The 22,698-nt window shown below is 45.1% G+C and overlaps 2 protein-coding genes across 2 annotated transcripts in view; one reads left to right on the forward strand and one right to left on the reverse strand.

Moving 5' to 3' along the window:
* LOC138742679 (transmembrane protein 145-like) overlaps positions 1 to 694 on the reverse strand; it is a 35,297-nt gene extending 34,603 nt beyond the window's left edge. Inside the window, exon 1 of the mRNA XM_069897414.1 lies at positions 495 to 694. The gene's annotated coding sequence lies outside the window, so the exon portion shown is untranslated. The remainder of the gene's footprint in view (positions 1 to 494) is intronic.
* The window catches only part of hps3 (HPS3 biogenesis of lysosomal organelles complex 2 subunit 1), a 36,860-nt gene that overhangs the window by 2,325 nt on the left and 11,837 nt on the right, over positions 1 to 22,698 (forward strand). Inside the window, exons 3-14 of the mRNA XM_069897413.1 lie at positions 571 to 712; positions 873 to 1,165; positions 2,238 to 2,756; positions 7,851 to 8,013; positions 8,680 to 8,765; positions 10,501 to 10,693; positions 16,003 to 16,084; positions 17,353 to 17,504; positions 18,736 to 18,844; positions 18,928 to 19,106; positions 20,126 to 20,303; positions 22,396 to 22,626. Coding sequence (XP_069753514.1) covers positions 949 to 1,165; positions 2,238 to 2,756; positions 7,851 to 8,013; positions 8,680 to 8,765; positions 10,501 to 10,693; positions 16,003 to 16,084; positions 17,353 to 17,504; positions 18,736 to 18,844; positions 18,928 to 19,106; positions 20,126 to 20,303; positions 22,396 to 22,626 — 2,109 coding nt within the window. The 5' untranslated portion in view covers positions 571 to 712; positions 873 to 948. The remainder of the gene's footprint in view (positions 1 to 570; positions 713 to 872; positions 1,166 to 2,237; positions 2,757 to 7,850; positions 8,014 to 8,679; positions 8,766 to 10,500; positions 10,694 to 16,002; positions 16,085 to 17,352; positions 17,505 to 18,735; positions 18,845 to 18,927; positions 19,107 to 20,125; positions 20,304 to 22,395; positions 22,627 to 22,698) is intronic.

A 22,698-nucleotide genomic window follows, 5' to 3' on the forward strand; every position in this document is an offset into this window, starting at 1 on the left:
AGTTCCTCCAGCCGATTTCCTTTAGCAGGGAAAAGTGGACGAGGGAATTGAGTCTTGTCTGATCCTGGTGGACAGACGGATCTTTAGATGCTCGGAAAGGTGTGTGAGACTGTGCTAAGGCCAATTACGACCAGATTGAATTACAAATGGCCTGTTTGATCCTGACTGAGCGACTGAATCTCCGCAGAAACTGCCCGGCCTCATTGGTTTAGACTCTTGCCGTGGCCTTTATTTTCTATAAAGTATTTTCAGAAAGTACCGTTTACTGTGATGGTCTTTGCTCCGAACAGGAGTGACCGCCCTTGGGAAGGTCATGCTTCAACGGATTGGTTGGGTGGGGGGAGGGAGAGGGGGGGGGTGGGGGGAGGGAGAGGGGGGGGGTGGGGGGGAGGGAGAGGGGGGGGTGGGGGGAGGGAGAGGGGGGGGGTGGGGGCTAGGTGGGAGGAAGCGGGAAGACGTTGCAAAAAAAAGTCGCATTCTTTTAATTGACGTACCGCTTCCTTTCCCGATTGGCTGCCTGCTTTTGATGGTCGGCGCCGTGAACGGCCCTTTTGATTCCGATTGGCTGAGGCGTGGATGGGCGGTGGTGAGGTCACAATCGACGCGGAAGCCGCGCTGAAGTTGGGGACATTCCGACGGTCGGGACTTGAAGCGAGGAACCAATTCCTCGGAACCCGGCTGCGACCGTGTGAACCGACAGGAAAACAACTCGGTGAGTTGGTTACAAGTTAAAACATCCTGGACACGTGGATGCGGTTCATCTGCAGGCGCTAAATCGCAACGTGGTGCTTTATTTGGGACCCGAGCCGCTTGTTACCTTTTGCAAAGACCGAGCCTGTGGTTTCATATGAAAATCTCTCTGTTGCTCGTAGCAATTTAATGGGGCCAACGAGCGCCCCTCGCCTTGTCCTCGACGCTGCCCCAGGACCTCGATGAATCCCGCTGGCAATGGTGCGAGTCTACAACTGCCACCCGTTTTGCTCGCAACTCGTCGTCCCGGTCGGACGCGAACCCGACACTTTCTGCTGCGGGGGACACGATCTGTTCGTCGTCTCGTCTGGGTGCCGAGTGGAGACGTTCAACGTGGCGCAGAGCGGCGGGGTTGAGCCCGTCGGCACCTTCACCACTCTTGGGAAAGTCCAGAAAATAACTTACAGCCACGTAGGTAAATGATGTTCCTTTCCTTCCGCGTCTGGTGGAGAAACATAGGAGATAGGGGCAGGAGGAGGTCATTCGAGCCTGCTCCGCCATTCAACGAGATCGTGGCTGATCTTAAAGTTCAGTACCCCCTCCCCTCCCTAACCTTTAATACCCTTGTACTGAAGAAATGGATCTAATTCCCTCTTAAATAGATTTAATGAACCTGCCTCTACTGTGGCAATGAATTCCACAGATTCACCACCCTCTGGGTCAAGAAATTCCTCCTCATCTCGGTCCTAAATGGTTTGCCTATTATCCTCGAACCGTGGCCCCGGGTTCTGGATTTTCCCATCAGTGGAAACATCCCATCTGCATCCACTCTGTCCAGTTCTGCCAGAATTTTATAGGTCTCTCTGAGATCCCCTCTCAATCTTCTCAACTCCAGCGAGTACAATCCCAATTTGCGCAATCTTTCCTCCTAAGTCATTCCTGCCATTCCAGGTCTCAGCCTGGTGAATCGCCTCTGCACTCCCTCCATTGCAAGAACATCCTTCCTTAGATCAGGTGACCAAAACTGCACACAATACTCCAGGTGGGGGGGGGGGGGGGGGTCTCACCAAGGCCCTGTACAGCTGCAGTCATGTATCTTTGTTCCTAGACTCAAACCCTCTTGATATGAAGGCCAACATGCCATTTGCCTTTTTAACCGCCTGCGTTTCTTCCAGAGATGTTCGTCTGACCGAATTAGTGTGACCTTGCCATCATTTAAAAACTCTACCAGTGTAGGAGTTGATGGGCATCGTGCAGTCTGAAAGAACCCTGTTTATTAATAATCTCTCCAGCTCATCCGTGCAATGTTTACAGGCCCTTTAGCTTGACAGGCAACCTCTCTGTATATCTATGAAGCGTGGTGATTTAATGCTCTATCTGGTCCTGCGTGCATAATAAACCTCGTCGCTGCATATTAAATGGTGAAATTGTAAGGGCTGTATGATGGATGTGGTGTTTTTTTAAATGCAATTCATAAATATGGTGAAATGCCCTGCATTTGTCCTTTGAATTCTTTGTTTTTATGCCTGGTTATATCTTGACCTCAGGAGATTACCTCGCTGCAATCGAAGAGAAGAGCAAGGCCCTTGCTCTCCGTGTCTACTTGAATTGGAGGAGATGCCAGGCAAAGGGGGCTTCACGGGTGAGCATCCGAATGGTGGGACATGCATTGCAGGCTCCTTTCATCGGAGCACCCAAGGATCAAATGGAAATCATAGAGGTGCCGTTTTCAGAGCCCCCAGTCTCCCTTTCCTGTTGCCCCGTGAAGGGGGATCTAATGGTCGGCTGCCAAAATAAGGTGGTGCTGTTCCGCTTGAAAGAGGAGAAGGTGGACAGCGAGAGCCACGTGCTGGACTTTGAGCGGTTCTTGATTGTGCATGTCGCCCTGGACCTGCTCGAAGTGGACTTGTGCGATGGCTGCCTGGCCATGGTAGCGGACCTTGAGGTACTGGTGCTGAAACTGGAGTGTGTCCAGCAAGTGGAAGGCGAGTGCAAGCCCCAGGCTCCTCAGAAAACCGTGCCGGTCAACCAGGACATTGATGAAGGGGAAAATGAGCCTGCAGAAGGTTTGTCGTAAATTATCTCACCATGCGTGTTACTTTCACCAATAATGAACATGCCGTCATGCAAATCATACTGTAATGCGAATTCTGATGTGTAGTTAGAAAGTTGATAGGTGGGGCCAGTACTGTGGGATTACAACAGGCTTTCTAATTTCATTACAAGATTAAATTCTTAAATGTTCTCCAAGTGGCAAAGTTGCATAACATGGAGTTGAACCCTTCTGCCTAATTCCTGCATGACAACCAAGTTGTCTACCAACACGTGACTAAATTATTCAAGTTTGAGTTTATCATCATCAAATTGTACAATTTAACGAAATGGCATTCTCTGGTCCTCGGTGCAAGAACATGCTGACACAGTGAGTGTCAGTGTCCAGAATTTACTTGTCTTTTGAACAAACCAGGAGAGACACAGCAGGTCAGGCAACATCCAGGGGAAGAAATGGTCAGTTGGAGCTTCAGGTCGGGATGCTTTATTGACTATAAACAGCATTTCAGTCTTGTTTTATTATTTGCAGTATTCAATGAGAAATTCAGTTTTCCCTTATTACATCACTGAGTATAGAGAGCTTCAGATACTCTGAAGTGAAAAAAATGAGTTCTTTCTTTAACTTAACAAGGTAAACTAACTCAAACTAATCTTGGCAATGATGAGGCAATTAAAATTGTCAGCCATGAGAGTTGGGGAAATGTAAGGCAATTGGATTTTTAATCAAGACCTGCTCAAACTGTGAATACAATTCATTGCATCTGGGATTTTATTTTGCCCAAAAAAAATTGGCAACACTGTCCCTTTGATATTTGAGGATGAACAGCACGTGGGCCAAACCCAGCAAACATTTTATGGGGAGATGGACATATTTCAAGTGACAAAGGAAGGGAGTGATGCATTTTCTGGGATAGTATTTCCATTTTGTTCACCCAAACTTAGTTAGCACAAGTGAATTTCCATGGTGCAAAACTCCATTAAGAAAGTCTGCACAAATCTTCATTGCAGCGACTTTAAATTGCAGGCGGAACATAATACAAACTGCTGGAACTTGAATACAAACAATGCTGGAGAAACTCAGCAGGTCAAACAGTGTCCTTTATATCAGCAAAGTTTAAAAATACATAACTGACCTTTTGGGTTTGAGCCTTTCATTAAGGTATGGAAAAATGTCGGCAGGCATCTGAATAGAAAGAAGGGGAGGAGCAGGGTCGCAAAGCAGGAGGTAATAGGTGGAGAAGAGTGGGAAGGCACAGTAGCAAGCAAGGGGGGGAGGGGTAGCTAGGTGAATAGAGAGGGAATGGGGTGAAGAGCTGAGGGAAAGAAAGGGGAAGGGAGAGCAGGTTAGCAGAAACAGGAAAAGTTGATGTTAATGCCATCTAGCTGAAGAGAGCCCAGAGAGAAAATTCCTTCAATTTACAGGTAGTCTTGATGGGGTGGTACATGAAGCCATGGATAAACATGCGAGTATGAGAATGGGATGCTGAACTGAAATGGTTAGCCTTTGGAGGTCACTGGCGCGGACAGAGCGAAGGTGCTCAGTGAAGCGACCTCCCAGTCAGCGCCCAGTTTCTCCGATGCAGACAAAGCCACAAAGGAAGCACCGGATGTAGTAAGACAACCCTATGAAGTGTTGCTTCACTTGAAAGGCCTTTGAGGCCCCGGACTGTGGTGAGGTTGCAAGTGTGGCACCTCCTGGCTGCCACAGGGGAAGGTGCCGGGGTTTGGGGGGAGGGAGGTGGCAATTGGTAGGAAGGGATGAATGCACGAGGGAGCAGTCCCTACAGGGAAAAAGATCTTTCTGGTGATGGGATTCTAATGCCAGTAATTCAAGGCTAATGTGTTGGAGGCTGGTAAAGACCAGGGGAATCCTGGAAGGCACCACTTGAGAATTGTCCAGATCCGTTTTTAAATATTTACTCAAAACTTTTAGTTGTGTGGGCATGGCTGAGTTGGTACACTCCCTCACATGGACAAAATGGCAGTATTTATTAATTGGCAGCTTTGTCTAAAAGAGACCATGCTGCCACATTTGGAGCAGATGGCTGTAATATTCCCTACATTCCAATAGGACTTGTGAAGTATTTCCTTGATTGTAATGCATTGCAAGTCACCTCGGATTAGACATTCATAAGCAAGGTATTGTTTTTGCTTTCAGCACCAAGCTTGTGGAAATAGATTACGGTTGGAGTGGAACATGATTGAAATGATATCTATCAAATATCGCTATTTGACATTTAACTGAGTGCGCTCTGTCATGAAATCTACCTCAGTCTGAATTGCAATATTGTGCCTTTACTGCAATGCTCCAGAATGAACGATCCTGCTTCTGGGATCACTGGGCTCCCTCTTGACCATGTTCTGCCCACCCATAACCCAGACCACAAACCCTTTGGCTTCCACAGCAGACCCTGCGAATCAATTCAAGTCATTCACTCCCCTGGATTGAATCAATACACTATTGTGCACCAAGGAACGAATGGAGAGAAACGGTTAAAAAAAAAGAGACACTAAGGGAAACAGATGCAATTTAATGGCACCATTTAAATGTGGATAAAGGACTTTTAAGTAATTTAGAGCGTGCCTACATTTTGAAAATTACCAACGAAGAATGATGAAATGTTTCTTTTCTGCAGTTCTAGTTGTCTTGACCGTAACTCAGCAGTGTTTTTTTTTTCAACTTTCACGGACCCTGGCTGATAACCAACTGCATGTGGACTTTTGGTGATCTCTGCAACTTTGTCTGGGGAATTAAGTCCTTGTTGTAACAGGGTCTGGCATTGGGCACACAGAGCTATTGTGGTTTGATGACCTTGCTCCCAAGTCGGTCTCCTTCCTGCACTGGAGAAACCACTTGGGGAACTTCTCTTGCATTCAACCAATCAGCATTCCAACACCATCTTCAAATTCTCAGGCAACAGAATCAGAATTTATTGTTGTAAACGTCATGAAATTTGTTGTTTTGCGGCAGCATTACAGTGCAAACATTTCTATAAACCACTTTTATGTAGTGTCTGTGCTTCATTGCTCATTCAAGAATCGGATGGCAGAGGGGAAGAAGCTGTCCTTGTGCCGCTGGGTGTTCATCTTCAGGCTTCTGTACCTCCTTCCTGATGGTAGCAAAGTGAAGAGAGCACGGCTTGGGTAGTGGGGGTCCTTGAAGATAGAGGCTTCTTTCTTAAGACCACCTTTTATAGATGGCCTTAATGGAGTAAAGACTGGTGCCCGTGATGTTGCAGGCCGAGTTAACAACCATAACTATATAATCATATAACTGTTTACGGCGTGGAAACGGGCCATGTTGGCCCTTCAAGTCCACGCTGGTTCACTTGAACAATGCAGCAGATTTACTTACTGGATAAAAATCTGCAAAGGACTTTAAGATAAATACTAGATGATTTTGTCCCATGTATAGATGTAGTGATGTTGAAGGGTATCAAGATCACACAAAAGTGCATAATGTTTATCTCATGTTTAAATGCCTCTGGAGTTTTTTTTTTTACTGTCCTGAGCATTAGAATCTCCATGCCAGACTGTGATGCAACAAGACAGAATGCTTTCCGTGGAACACCTGCAGAAGTTTTCGAGACTTTGGTGCTTTACCTCCAACTCCTCACAAAGATTAGCCACTGCTGCCTTTGTGATTGCACCGACATTGAGGTTCGAGTACAGATCCTCAGCGATGTTGACGCCCAGGCATTTGAACGCCACTGTCATATGCTAGATATCAAATTATAATGTTGCAGGAAGGAGTCTAGTGGCGTGGTGCCAAGATCAGTAAGGTGAATATGATGATCGTTGACTATGGGGGGGGTGGGGGAGAAGAAATTACACACCTATCCACATCAGTGGTGTTCAAGTGGAATGAGTACATCACTTCGAGTTCTTCAGAGTAAACCTCTCCAATGACCTGACTCAGACAAATGCAACAATAAAGTGAATGCACCAACATCTCCATTTTCTTAGAAAACTAAGATGGCTATATGAGTTGACTTGTTGGAGTGCTGGTTGAAGAATCCTTTACATTGCACAGATATAATGTGACAAATAAACACTCCCTGCCTTGCACTCTCCAAGACCTCACTCTGGCTGGCCATCTTCTTCGTGCCTGTTTCCTGACTTGCCCTGAACTCTTGCACATTAATGTTTCAGCTCTATAAAGCCATGCGGTAACGTTGCAGCTCTTTAAAACTCTGGTTCGACCACACTTGGAGTATTGCGTTCAGTTCTGGTCACCTCAGGATGTAGATCCATTGGACAGGGTACAGAGGAGATTTACCAGGATGTTGCCTGGATTGGAAAATGTGTCTTATAAAGCAAGATTAACAAGCTTTTCTCTTTGGAGAAAAGGGGAAACAACGCAGGTCTACAAGATTATGAGTGTAGATTAGCCAGCACCTTTTTCCCAGGACTAGACTAGCAAACACCAAGGACGCACGTATGGGCAAGTGAGGAGACAAATGTTTAGGAGAGATGTCAGGGGTTTTTTTAAACACAGAGTAGTGGGTGCCTGGAATGCATTGCTAGGAATGGTGGTGGAGGCTGGTACAATAGGGGCATTTAAAATAATCTTGGGCTCATGGATATAAGAAAAATGGAGGGTTATGGCTTTGAAGCAGAGAAGGTTTAGTTGACTAGGTTTGTATAGGTCAGCAGAACATTGTAGGTTGAAGGGTGCTCACTATGCTGTAGTGTTCTATATTCCACAACACCTCAGAGGAGCACATGTAAAGGCCAATTCAGGGATGGTTCTAAACTTGCTTCTCTTAATTTTGGAGAAGTGAGCCCCATGACAAAAAAAGGTGGTGAGTCTGTTTTGTTGCAAACCTTTAGCTTGTCTCCCCTGTTGCCAGTGAATTTTTTGACCCGAGTTAATATATACTGTTAGCTGAATGAAAGAGAAATGGACAAGGCTTAAGTGTTGATAAGTGATAAACTACGGATTGCTTTGAGCTTCTGTCGGTGCTAAAAATTGTCCCCTTGTATTGGACAGTGTTGCTCTGAGCTCACAGTTGATGCAGAATGTGACAAAAGAGGAAGAAGTGGAGTATCTCAATGCCACAAACTCTGTTAACCAGCGTTTTGGATCTGTACATTTCCTTTGACAGCATCTCTGCAAAAGGATGGGTTTGTCCTCTTCCAGGGCCCTTTAGAACTGCTTGGTGAAGACGCATCTGGATCAGGCGTGTTGATCAGCTTGGAGTGGACTGGCGTGGAGGGTTTGAATACCGAGGTGCAGAACAGCTTGCACCTCCGGCAGATTCTCTACAGGTAAGGCAAGGTTGTTCTACTGTGTTGCATGCAAATTGTTTTATTCCTTTGCACACAAGTCCGCATATAGATTGCTACAGTGCTTCGACTCCGTTATTAAAATGTTCACCTTTATTTTATTAATTCCTTCATGGCGCCACCCCCCCCCCCCTCCCCCACACCTCTATTTCTACAACTTCCCATCCCCCTCACAAATAACTACACACTTGCACAATTCAGTTTGTAATCACTTTACAGTTGGTGCCTGTGTTGTAAGCTGGGTTATAAATTCTGGACTTGTCTTGTAAAACTTCTTTTTCTCCCCCTTCGCTCATGTTTTTCCGACCAAAACACGCAGACACACAACCAGGCATAACGCACATAAGGACAAGCAATACGTAAGCAGGACAGATATTCATATATACAGATAAATAGATATTAAAATGTTGAAGGATGCATTTAATTCCCTTCTTCCAAACCACCCCACTTAAATCCCTGCTAATTCACTCAGTTCCAGGCTTGAGATTAAGAAACCCAATCCACCTCGTTGCCAGATGCAGCCAAAATATCAGACCGTTCTGGCAAATATGGTGCCACCAACTCATTTCCCAATGGGTATATCTTTACCTTGAATGTATATCGTATTTGAGGAAATAAATTGAATTTGATTTTGTTTTCTATCCCAAGGCGATTTGCACCAGATATCTCCCAGATCTACTTGGATGAGAAAACCTCGCTGCACTCTCTCCAGCTGCTTCCAATATTTTCTGCAGGTACTGTAACATGCAGCACACTGAATCGTTGCACTGATTTTGCTTGCCTGCATCAGCCTGGTTGACTGCAGAACTTTTAACCTGGAATCTGCACTCATAACTGATGGGATGATGAACGAGTCCACAGCCTTTTTTACTCTGGTGAGAGTTTTGTGAAGTGGGATATGTACGGTTCTTTTAAAAGGTGAGGGAAAGAAGGAAGCAGTAGAAATGAATTGTAAAGGAGGCTAACTTGCTCATTGGTCCACGTGGCACAATTCAATTCCATTCAAAACATTCGCTTCCAGAATAATGCATAATCTGCCATTCCCAGCACTTACATCCTCTGCCTGCATTTCCTCTTAATTTTACCCCTTATTCTTGTTTTCTATTCTATAACATTTCACTGCCTTCATGTTTACTGTTTCAGATTTATTGTCAGAGTAGATCAAGATTCAAGATCAAGTTTAAATTTATTGCTGATATCGCCTCCAACCGTGCATTTTGGCGCCTCACAGTTTGGCGGGCAGCAACCTCCTTTGAAGAAGACCGCAGAGCCCACCTCACTGACAAAAGGCAAAGGAGGAAAAACCCAACCCCAACCAACCAATTTTCCCCTGCAACCGTGTCTGCCTGTCCCGCATCGGACTTGTCAGCCACAAACGAGCCTGCAGCTGACATGGACATTTACCCCCTCCATAAATCTTCGTCCGCAAAGCCAAGCCAAAGATTACATGAAATTGCTTTTGCCTGCTGTAAGACCGACTGATTTGCCATTGGTAGAAATTGCCTGAAGCGCCTCTACAATCAGAAAGCGAATCGAAGGAAAGCCTTCCCCGCCCCCCACCCCCCAAGTCACTGAGTATCTGTAGATTCACCTCCAGCTCTTCTACAGTGTCTTCAGCCACACAGAGTCCAGTCCAAACCCTTCAGCGCCCTCTTGCATCCCAGTTCCGATACCTGGTACCCCTTCAGTCAGTTTCAAGTCAGTCCCCAGCAGTCCACAGCCTGGCGCGAGTCTCCCGACAGCAGCCTCCAGCCTCAGTGGGTTCCTCGAGACGCTAGCAGCCCGCCACGTGCATTTGTCTTTCATCCACAGAGCCTCCTCACTGGTCCGCTGCCACGGTCACCATCCCATGGGTCATCTCCTCTGTTTCTCCTTTTCAGACAAGGGTTGGTCTGCTTGTTTTATGGAGCCCTGCGCCAGTCCTCTGCTCCCCTGGAGTCTGAAACCTCTTGTGGTTGCTGCCGATCAGCAGGGTGCAGACCCTGCAGTCACAGGATTTTAAATAAAACTACAGTCTGTTTCAAAGCCAAAGTACATACATACAACCCTGAGATTCTTTGTTCTGTAGACCAGACAGAACTGGAGCTTATTGGCAGTGCAAAAAAAAAACTCTGCGAATTGACAAGGAATACACCATGCACACGGTGTCTTTGAAATCTTGTGCAGATCAGAAACCCAAGACCAAGTCCCAATATCTGAGCTTTGTGGATTTAAATACCTTGACTTTCTGCGGCAATAAACCAAACCTTTCAAAGCTATGCAGAATCTAATTTTCAATTAGCGATGCACCTGAAACATTTTGTATATTGTTTCCACATCTGCATATCCAAGATTTATATTACTGCCCTCTGGGGATATCTGTGTGTGTGCAATGGATGTGGAAGGGGTCTGGAACTGTCAGCATAAATCCAGATGGCTCTAACCATGAATATACAAGGCCAACTTGTTGTGTTTTCTACTTTGATCTAGGTAACTTGGAATTGAGCGGTCCTCCGGAAAGGAAGGAGAAGCAGATGGTCAGCCTCTTCTGTTTCTTTTCCTTGCCGCACATAGGCTACCTGTACGCTGTCGGCAATCTGGTGCAGGAGCTCTCCACCTACAGCTACCCAGAGAAGGCTAAACAAGCAGTGTTGAGTTCCCAGCTCTTGCATGTCATTACCAGGTATGATACCGCACAGCCAGGAGAATTCTGGCATCAGTGCTTAAGGGTTTAGAGTCCAGGCACTTTGTTTTGAGGCACAGTGGTGCGTGGAGCAGCCTTTTCTCAACAGGGGCCACAGAACATTTAAGTAAAAGCCTTGTTTTTGTTTCACCTTGCATAACCTAACTATTTTTAGTGTTTTGTATGTAGTCAGTAGAAGTAAGGAAAGAACCGACTGCTTCATAGAGCAGGGGGCCCATAAACTTCAAGCAGAGTTCTGGAGGGGCATACTCAAAAAAAGCTGAGAATGGATGGTGGAGAGAGACTTGCATTTACATAACACTGCCTGCATCACTTTCAGGTTATCCCGAAGTGCAATATTGCCAATTAAATGCTTTTTAAATGTAGACTCTGTGGGCACAGAAATCCTACAGTCAGATGGTGACAATAAATCTAATTAAATTCTAGTTAATTTAAAGGCCCACTGGATGACTCTTTGGAAGAGTTCCCTGGGATCGTTTACGTGAGAGTGGTGAAGGTTTAATAGCTCGTCCAAGCATCTGCAGACTTTTAGACCTGAGCTGGGCCAACAGTCCGCTTTATGGGCTGACACTCAACCTCATAGCTCAGTGATGACTGCGCTAATGGCTCAGTCACTGGAAATACCGATGTGCACATACACTACCAATGCAGCTTGATTTGAATGTGAACCCATCAGTGAACTTTACAAAGAGTTAAAAATCAGCCTTCAAAAACAGTTGCATTCCATTAAACGACTTTAATATTGATCAGCTGTCATAAATGTGCAAGTTCCGGGGGCAGTCACGTGATGGAGTAGTGGCCGGACGGTGAACTCCAGCCCTCTCCAGAAAAGTCGGAAAAAACAAAGGCACAAAAATAAAAATTAAAGAAAAGTGAGTATAAAGGTGGAAAGAAGATGGCGACGAAAAAAGAAAAATCGAAATCAACGGTAAGAAGAGAGGAAGAGAAGACAACGGAAGAAGGAGAAGGCCTTACCTGTTCGAAGAGGCCCGCGGTGGAGAGAGAAACCCGCTCCCTCAGGTCGGTAGAAAGTGGACTACAAAAATGGCTCGCTGAGCCGAGTAAAAGTGCGCAACCGCGCATGCGCGGCTCCTCGCGCATGCAAAAAAACACACCGACGGGAGGGGGGACCAGCTGGGGAGTCGATCTCCACAGCCGGCAATGACAGCTGCAGAACACCTGCAGCAAGAGGAGAACATAGAAGACAACGAAAACAAGAAAGAAGAGAAGAAAAGGGCAACAAAGAAACAACAGATGGCCAACCCAGAGGAAGAAGAAGAGGAAGAGTACAGTGAAATAGAAGAAGAAGGGAAAGGCAAGATAAAGGATATACTTTCTCTTATTAAAGAATACATGGAGTCATTTAAAGAATGGCAAGCGCAAGAATTTAATGATTTAAGAAGAAGAAGAAACAATACAGAAGAGAAAATGAATAAAATAGATATGACCTTAACAGAAATGGGAAAGAGAATAAATGTGCAAGTTCCCAATGTTAGAATCCAGCTGATAATGTTGGTGATTGGAGCTCTGTGTAATGCTCTCCATTATCCTGAAACAATGCTTTGATTCAAGTCGTTCATTGGGAAATAGGATCCATGTTGGATACATGGTCCCTTGAGCTTGTTCTGCCATTCGCTAATTCCAAATCCTCACCCATTTCTGCCATCCCTCTGATTCCTTTTCACTGCCCGTAAATCATACGAATATAATCCCAGACATCAAGTCCTCTGCTGCTCACTTTCTGTTCTGGGGATAGCCCTCTCAACCAAGATATTAATCCAGTGAACCCTCGTGTACCCTCTATAATAAAGTTTCAGAATAGTGTCCCTCTCACCAGAAAATTAATTTGAAAGTTCAGGTGGTTTCACATCCTTTACTGTTCCTTTCATTGTAAGGTTGGAATCAGCTAGCAGGAAGTGAGCCGAGACTGGTTCTTCATCTTTCCATCGGTGGTTGCCACACAAGCTCTCAAGTTGGCCATTCCTGAGCAGCGAATAGGCCCAAAGATATTTAGTGGAGCTGTCTCTCACACCTGATGTTGAAGTGCCAGTTGATGAAGTAGACAAAGACGATGTGGTCGAACAATCATCATGGCTTTTATTAGAAGAAACTCATGGTACAATAATGAAAGACAATAGGTGCATGCACATTTATACCCAAGGGGAGTGTCCTTAACAGGAGAGATAATGCACAGCCAATGTTAGTACAGCAAGGCTCGCCAGAGGGGAGACAGGCAGCTTGCCAGACATTCACCACAGATCAGCCATGATCGTATTGAATGGCAGAGCAGGCTCGATGGGCCATTTTTGGCCTACTCCTGTTCCTACTTCCTATGTATATAGTGCTGTTCTTGTTAGTATTGGCCAACTTGGGTTAGAAAACTTGTCGGGGGGGGTCTGTTTCTCCTCTGCTCTGCAGGATGTGGCTTGGTCGCCTGAACAGAATTGCATAAATTTATGTCAAGACAGGAGGCCATTCTCTCCATTGTGTTTTGTCACATTGTTACCTGGTTTGGTGAAAAGAAGGTTCTCCTGCGAGCATCTAACATTATCGCTAACATTTAAACAGCCAAATAAAGAGCACAGAGTACAGTTACTGGAAAAAGGAAAATCTGTTAGTACCATTCAAGGGGAGCATAATAGTACTGTTGTGGGGTTAATTCAGGAGCTTGATGGCTGCAGGGAGTGTGTTGGTGAATGCCTTGAAAGGTCTCCCTGATGGGAGGAGCAAAAAGAGACTGTCTGGGATATGCTTAGTTACTCTGTAAGTTGGTGGCGGGAGATGTAGTTGGAGTCCATGGCAGAAAGGAAAGCTCGCATAGTAGAATGTAACCGAGCAGTACAGGCCCTTTGGCCATTAGTATTATTACGCCAGATTGTAATCCACATTGCCGAGTCTCCCACTGTCAAGATACGAAAATGAGGGAGCTTCTGAATCATTCTGGGTCTTTATATTACAAACATGTGACCACTTAGCAGGATTCTGGCACTTTCTGCTCTTTACTGACTGGGAGAAGTTCCGAGGGACAGGATTAATGATCGCAAGGAAAGGCAGAGCACGGATTTAATCAAGGGCTGATCTGGTCTGGCCTATCTGATTTAAATATTTTTGTTGGAGGATGTAACAAAGCGTGCTAATGAAGGCCGTGCATTCATTATGGTTGGGATTGTCTTCAGTCAGACCTCTGACCATGTCGCACATGGGGAAGTAGCCCAGAAACTTGAGGCCCATGGGATCCAGATCAAATAGGCAAATTGGATTCAAAATTGGGTTAGCAATCAGGAATCAAGGGCGCTGGTAAAGGCTTATTATTGTGATTGTATGCCTGTGGAATGATTTGGATATGGATGTGGGCCAATTGATCAGCAAGTTAACCTGAAGATCAAGAGTTGTTGATAATTTGTAGATATTGATGTGTTGACTAGTTTAATGTTGATGGAGTTGAATCCTGATAAGCATGTTTTTTGGAAGTCCTAATGATACTGATGAGACCGCAGAGCCCACCTCACTGACAAAAGGCAAAGGAGGAAAAACCCAACACCCAACCCCAACCAACCAATTTTCCCCTGCAACCGCTGCAATCGTGTCTGCCTGTCCCGCATCGGACTTGTCAGCCACAAACGAGCCTGCAGCTGACGTGGACTTTTTACCCCCTCCATAAATCTTCGTCCGCGAAGCCAAGCCAAAGAATGATACTGAGACAAGCACCATGAATGGTAGGATCTGAGGCAGTTGAGAGAAGCTGAGGTACTTTGATTTGCAAGTCTGAATATCCTTGAAGGTGGCAGCACAGGTAGATTCCATGGTTAGGAAGGGAGGTAGGATACTGGCCTCATTAGTTGGGTCATGTAATACAAAAGTGAAGAGATTGTGTTCTAACTTTATAAAAACACTGGTCAGACCTTGTCTTGGGTAAACTTGTACCTCTCACTTTGTTCGTTTTAGATTGGTCACAGTATTTGAGGTACCGAAAGAAAATAGACACACACACACCGAGAGCAGTTCAGATTATACAAATGTTTATTGCAAATTCAAAAGCTGATTTCACACTACAATATGCAAGCCCTTCCCAACTATACTTATCAACGCTTGGACTGGTCCCAACTGCCAAAGCGAGGCAACACTGCACACTTGTAGTAGGTTGTCAGGGCGCCGGTAGCAGCTTCTCCACCTCCCCTGACCGGGACATTGGCTGGACTCTAGAAGTCCTTCTTCTTGCTGAGAGATGTTGCCACCTCTCGGAGAGTCTCAAAATTCAGCAGCGGGACCATGGCTTATATTACACAAAAACTGCTTACCCAAGCACCTATTCCTAGCACAGCAAGAAAGATAAGCGAGCATGTTAGGCTTCTAACGAATAACATAATTTTCAGCTTATCACTTTGAATACAATGGTTTATTTTGCATCAAGGCTAGGCTTCTGACAGTCTGTGACCAAAACAAGCAGGAAGATTAAATGTTCTTGGTACGCAGATGTCCTTTCTTCAGATAACTGCATCTCTGGCCCCTCAGTGGAATTTAGCTTATGTCTGCTGATTCTAAAAACAAGCAGGTTCTCAGCCTTGCAAAACCAAGAGCTGCAAATTTAAAAAAGCAGGTTCTCAGCCCTGAAAAACCAAGAGCTGCAAATTTTAAAAAAAAGCAGGTTAGAATCTTCCATTACAGACTTCAAGTAGAAGACTGTATGGTTCTGGTCACCATGTGTTAGGGAAGATGTGATGGTTCTAGAGGTTACTGATGAGATTTGCCTGGATGTTGCCTTGGATGGGCCATTTTCAGTCACTGAGCAGTGACTAAGAGTAAAACATGAAAATCTGTAGACACCATGATTGAAGTAAAATCCCAATGCTGGAGAAACTCAGCAGGTCAAGCAGTGTCTTTTATTCTTCTTCTTTGGCTTGGCTTCGCGGACGAAGATTTATGGAGGGGATAAATGTCCACGTCAGCTGCAGGCTCGTTTGTGGCTGACAAGTCCGATGCGGGACAGGCAGACACGGTTGCAGCGGTTGCAAGGGAAAATTGGTGGTTGGGTTTTGGGTTTTTCCTCCTTTGTCTTTTGACAGTGAGCAAAGATAAAGATACATAACCAATGTTTTTCGCTTGAACCCTTCAAGGTCTGAACAAAATGTAGGCAGGTTCCCGAGTTAATGGACTAGCATTGCACTCTGGCAGAACAGACTACCTGGCCACATGTGCTTTATGAGCTCTAATGCTTCAATGTAATCATGCTCTTCAGCTAATTGGTGTATGTTGATTCCTGTCTGTAAAACCTTTTCCCATTCTGACAGGAATAACCTGCTGTGTTACAGTGTCCGATGCAGTGCAGTAGCTGCTCGGGATATTGATCCAGAGATTGACACCAATAACAAGGTACTGATTTACTCTTAATAATTCAGCTGCAATCTTTCATTCCATATGGCGGCTTCTAAAAGCAAAAGAAGTTCCATGATATCACAGTCTATTGAATTAATGTTGTTAATGGAGGATAAATTGACTCCGACTTGGATCATAAGACATAGGAGCAGAAATAGACCATTAAACACATCAAGTCTGCCCCACCATGAGCTGATCCATTTCCTCACTCAGCCCCAATGCCTGACCTTCTCCCTATAACCTTTTGATGCCCTGGCTATCAATCTCTGCCTTAAATCTGACTTGGCCTCCACAACTGCCTATGGCAACAAATTTCACAGATTTACATCCTTGACTGAAGAAATTCCAACACATTCTCTCCTAAGCAGACGCCTGTTAATCTTGAAATTTTACCCTCTTGTCCTCGACTCCCCCACCTTGGGGAAGCAACCTTTCTACATCTACTCTGTCCATGCCTTTCACCTTGAGGAGCATTCAAAGTGTTTTCAATGAAGAGACTTTCCTCTCATTGAACTTCAGAGATTAAGAATGAACTAAGAAAGAATTTCATTTAGAGGGTAACAAGTAGGAGTTCTCCATTCCAGAGAATGTGCACATTTAATAACCAGGTAGCAAAGCTGATGTTTTTGGATGACAGGGAATCGAGAGTCATGGACTCTAGGCCAGAAAGAGGGATGACCCCGACAGTCAGAACAGCCACAATCTTATTCAATGTCAGATCATGCTTGAGAAGCCCTTTGGTGTTCTCCTGTTTGTTATGTTCCAGCAGATGGGCAGCACAGTTGGTATAGTTGTTAGCGTAATGCTATTACAGCGGGTTCAAATCCACCGCTGTCTTTTAGGAGTTTGCATGGTCTCCCCACATCTGTATGAGTTTCCTCCAGGTGCTCCAGTTTCCTCCCACCCTCCTAGTCATATGGGGTTGATTGGATGACGTGCGTTTCATGGGTCGGAAGGGCCTTCAACTGTACTGTATCATTAAAATTATAAAGAATCGGTAACTGGAGATTGCACATCAGATGGGAGTGTATGCCACATGTGCCTGACTGCTGGATTCAACCCCAACCTAATGTTTCACAGACTGGGGTACTATCAGTTGATCTGACCGGCTAATCTTGTGGAATATCCATCGGCTTGCTTTCCAGAAGTAGGATTGGGGTAGTGGTGGTAGTTGGCAGAGGATGCTTTACTGTTAAATGCCCTCCCTTTACTGATGGATGCCTCATTAATATAAATATTCTCCTCTTGCTGTTTTCTGTGGTTAGGCCTGTCCACCGTTCTTTCTCCCTGTCTCTGCCTTGCGAATGCAACTCTTTATCGGGCTGAGAGCTGCGTGTCATTCCAGGAACCACTTAATACTGATGGCCAAAGCAGAGGTCAAGGCGCAAAGCAAGCGGAATGAATCCAGAAAAGGATCGTGAGTGAAAGTGTTTCAGTCCATCCTTCTACAGCATTAACTCCATTCCCTGGGCCATCCATTCCAAGGGCAGCGTACAAATTGGGTGAAAGTCTACCCTTTGACTGAGGAACCTTTTTGATTTTTTTTATTACCTTCCTCGAAACATGGAATATTCCAGAATGATTTACTCCAGTTGAGTCCATGTGATTATTTGGCCCTGATACCTAAATTGAAGAGCTGACTCAATAGAGGTACACAAGATTATAAGGGGCTTGGATAAGGTGGACAGCCAGCACCTTTTCCCCCCCCCCCCCCCCAGAGCTCCGACAGCACCTGTTCGAGGCAAGTGGAGGAAAATTAAGAGGAAGCTTTGGAGGTAAGTTTTTTTTGCACAGACTGGTGGGGACTTGGAATGCTTTGCAGGGAGTGGCAGTGGAGGCAGATACAATAGACTCCTTCAAAAGATGACCACAGGGATGTCGGAAAAATAGGTTATGGGTGTGAGGTAGGGAAGGATTAGATTGTTGTGGAGTAGGTTTACATTGGTCGGCACATCATGTGGGCTGAAGGGCCTGGACTGTGCTGTAATGTTCCGTATAAATACAAAAAACCAATGTGTGTAGTGTTAAGGGAATCTGGGGATTGCATTAATAAGGTATTAGAAACCATTGATGTTCTGCCATCGTCTATTCACAAATAGGCAATGTGAACCCAATGCATTCCAATTCAATTAGGAGACAGAGCTTGCGAGCATTTCCCGATCGTGGACACCACGTACTGCACTGCATTTAACTCAAAACCCATCATCCAGAGGTCAGGACTGGGTATGTAAATTATAAGATGAATAATCCAGACTCGTCATTCACGACACCTGTGGAAAGTAAATCTAGTGAATGACCAAAAACCTTCAGAATGCTGCAGCACAGAAGTAGGCCTTTTGGCCCATCTAGTCTATGCTGAACTATTATTCTGCCCAGTACCGTTGACCTACACCCAGACCATCGCTCTCCACGCCTTTCCCATCCAATTTTTATGTAAATATCAAAATCAAGCCAGCGATCACCACTTCGGCTGGCATTTCGATCCATACTCCCACCATAGCGATGTAGGCCGTTAATGTATCACCGTTAGCCCACGTCATCTAATTTTTGTCTTGCCTAACCTCAGTGGTAATTAGTTCAAATACAAGACGGGAAAGTTTGTCTAATTCCATTGAGGCACCAAATCAAAGCGTCTAATATTTTTGCAGACCCCAGAAGACCAAGACTGTTACTAACAACCAGACAGTTACCGGAGAGGCTGGGTGGAATTTGTACTGCCTGCAGGTGATTTCAACAATTCAGCTCTGCAGGGAGATGGTGAGTAGTCGACCTTTCCATTTGGTATTGGGCTACTCGTTGGACGCAGATCTGAACTTCTAAAATTTGAAACCCTGCCACAGGTGGAGTATAGTCTGAAGTACAAGACCTGCAGTCCACAGAGCTACGTCCATCTGCTGAGTGAGACCCACCTGATGCTAAAGGCTGCCCTCCTGGATCCTGACCTCGGCCAGCTTGATGATGACCAATTACTGTCCGCTTTCAGAGAGAACTGCGTCCAACTGGGGGATTGTTTCAGTCAGTACGTGCCTCCACATCTCAAAAGTCCTAGTTTACCATGAAGTGCATTAATGTGACATTGAATCCTGTCTGGCTGTGTCATATGTTTTCACACAGGGATGCTGTTTGGCCCATTGAGTCTGTGCTGGCTCACACAGCAAGCCCATTACACCACTGATAACCTGTTGTTCCCAACATTCCCATCAATTCCCTCTGGGATTTATTTCACACAGACCAATTTAGCATTGTCAATGAACCTACCTGCATGTCACTGGGAAGTGAGATGAAACTGAAACAGTAAGAGGAAGGTAACATGTCACAGGGAGAACATTGTAAATTCCTCGCAAACGGCACTAGAAGTCTGGGCTTGAACATGGGCTGTGGGAACTGTGAAACAGCAGCTCAGTGAGCTGCACCTTCTTGATCAGGATCACGTGATGCCTGCAAAAGTCTTTGTTTATATTAACACGATTCATACTTGGAGCCCTGTATACAGTCCAGAACCCAGAAGACTACAGCAAGCCACTGCAATGGAGACCAAAAGAGCTATAGTATGAGAGGAGATAACACATCTCACACTGGAATCTCCTGAACCATAGAAGATTAGGGATGATAGAGATCAAGTTCTTCATAGACCCTTGAGAAGGATTGATAGGGTAGAATGAGGAAAACCTTCATGAGAGCTGGATGGAGATCAGGATTGGGCAGGCCATTCATGGATCAGATGGTGGAAGGCTCTGACTATGCCAGAGAAGGCTATATAATCGTTGTTTGAGGAAAGATTCACAAGAAGTAGAGAAAGGAAGTCTAGTTGATACTGAGGGCCAATTACCCTCTTTGTTTGCTCTTTGTTTTGATGCATCTCACAATTCTCATTGCATGACCATTCTTGTTTAAGGCAGGACTATCTGATTTTTTTGAGAATAGACAATGTTTCATCTATGTTCTTAATTCGCACCATGTTAAGGGGTTGAAAGACTGCATGTTTCTAATCTGTTTGACGGCTGTTTTAACTGTTGTGCGGACTTATTTTGGCACTAGGTTTGAGACCGGTGATTTTCACCTCACTCTCCCCTACTACAAGATGTCTGGCAAGTCATTGAATGACTTAATCAGCAGAAGACTTTTATGGGAAAATGAACCTCAAAAATTTGGAAAAGGATTCATGTACTACATAAAGCACTTAGTCCATGAGGAAATTGAAGAGCCACTCAGTGCAGTAAGTAGCCTTAATGTAGCCTTGGATGTAATCTAACTTAATTCAGACAACTCCGTGCAGTGCTGCCTAATGGTGTCCGGCTGTCAGCTTCAGATGGTGCAAGATGAATCTGCCTGTCAACTTGCTGAAAAAGGAAATGATACAGTCACTGGAGCTGCAACAAAAGGGTTTCAGAATGATGAGGCTCTGAACTCACCGTAAACATACCTTTACCTCCTGTGGATGCTGCAAGGCCAACTGAGTTCCTCCAGCATTTACTATGATCGTCCACTTGGCATCTACCCCCTGCGACTGCAGGAGATCACAAGATATAGGAGTGGAAGTAGACCTGTTGGTCCATCGAGTCTGCTCCACGATTCTAATCATGAGCTGATCCATCATCCCACTCAGCTTCTCTCCCTGGCTTTCTTCCCGCAACCCTTGACGCCCTGATTGATCAAATTAATTGCAGGCATGGGAAAATCGAACCGGGAATTTATTTGCAGGTGTGGGAATATAATAGCGGCATTGAAAGAACGTGCACAATTAATAGTGGCCCTGGGAAAGTCTCACCAGCAATTTATAGCGAGCGTGGGAATGTTATAGTCAGCTTTAGAGTGTAATAGCAGCAATGAAAGAACGGGCACAATTAATAGCGGGCGTTGGAAATTTTGATCTTGGGAATATCTCTTTGTATTGAATGCCACGGTATTCCTATAAACAGGGCATTCTGGCTCGGGGCCTGCTCCTTATCAATGTTAATTTCCTGAGGGAGGAGATTAACATGTCAAGAGCCTCTGAATTAAGACATTAGAATTAAAATCCTGCTCAACTCTGAAGGCTGTCTTTGATCTATTTAATTGATTCCTCTCCAAAGCTTGTTAATGTGTTGCAGGAGGATATCATCTATATAATGGGTGATTGACTCATCTGAGGGAAGTTGATTGGGTGTTAATTGTGGGAGATTAACTGTGGCAGATACCGGTATGTGTTTGTCTCATATCCCGTTTAAATGCCAGTCAGGATTTAGAATACTACACCCGAGTGGTAAATGCATGTGTGCGTTATTCGAAAATATTTTACATGCTTTGATTTTCTGCGCATTATATGCTTGTGCGCGTTACAGGAGTGAAAATACGGTAGTCTATCAGCCTTGTTCAGCTGTACCTCATCCTTCTCACTCCTCTGTAGCCTTGCCCCTGTGACCTGCTCCAACGGTGCAAAGCTCTGAGCTCCTTGCATTCCGCCCTCTCTCATTCCTGGGATCTTATCACTCTGCCTTTCTCTCCCATCCTTCCAGTTGTACTAATCTCACTCGCAGTATTTCCTTCCCGTAGCTTTCTGCCTCTTTTCAACTTTTGAATTTTTAATAGTTATTTCTCTGAGATTTTGATGATCTCAGGTAATTTCAGTGTGGTTTGGCTTAATGTTTATTTATTAACTCTCCTTTGGGGTGTTTTACTGGTGTACTTTTGCTTTATAGCTGTCAGTTACTATGTGCAGTTTAATTTCCTGTTGACAAGTATTTTTTGCTAAAATTTAGAGATGCAACACGATAGCAGGGCCCATGAGCGCATATCATCCAAATGCCCGCATTTTACCAATTAAATTGCCAACCCCTGGAACATGGGAGGAAACCCATGCAGAGACGGGGAAAATGTGCAATCTCCTTACAGAGAGCGGTCGGATACGAACCCAGAGCGCTGGTGCTGCAACACCATTGCGCTAACTACCGCGCAAAACTTTGTTAAAGCGCAGAGGGGCGGCATTGTTAGCTAGCATAGCTGTCGCAGCACCAGTGTCCAGGTTCGAACCCGGCACTGTCTATAAGGAATTTGTATGTTCTCCCTGTGTCTGCGTGAGCTTCCTCTGGGTGCTCCAGTTCCTTCTCACCCTTCAAAAAAAAACAGTTGGTTAATTGAGTGTAATGGGCTGAAAGGGCCTGTTACTGTGCTGTATGTCTAAATTTGTTTAAAATGTAATCTTGCAGCTCTCTTCCCCCCCCCCCTCACCCCCCGAATCTCAATTCTGATGCATTTAGGAGCTTGAAGTAACTGGCTAAAATATTTAATAAAATGCATTTAGAACAGTAACATTTTTTTAAATTCTATAGGAAACAGCAGACCTGGTGTTGCAGGTATTCAAGCTGTCTGAGCCCACCCACATCCCCCACGCTTTGTGCAGCCCGTGTATGAACAATGTGTGCCTGAGAACAGCGTGGGACCATCTGGAGAGGCTGGCCTCCATCAGCCCATCGCCACTGGTGATGCTGACCAAAGCAGCGGTGGCACTAAGGATCGAAGACCAGCAGAAATACCAAATGGCCATGACTCGATACCCAGAGGTCAAGTCTGAGGCAGATGCTGCACTCTCCGCTTTAAACTCTTGCTGAAGGAAAACTTGTCTTTTCTGCCCC

This window comes from Narcine bancroftii, chromosome 9, assembly GCF_036971445.1.
Source record: "Narcine bancroftii isolate sNarBan1 chromosome 9, sNarBan1.hap1, whole genome shotgun sequence".
Lineage (NCBI taxonomy): Eukaryota > Metazoa > Chordata > Chondrichthyes > Torpediniformes > Narcinidae > Narcine > Narcine bancroftii.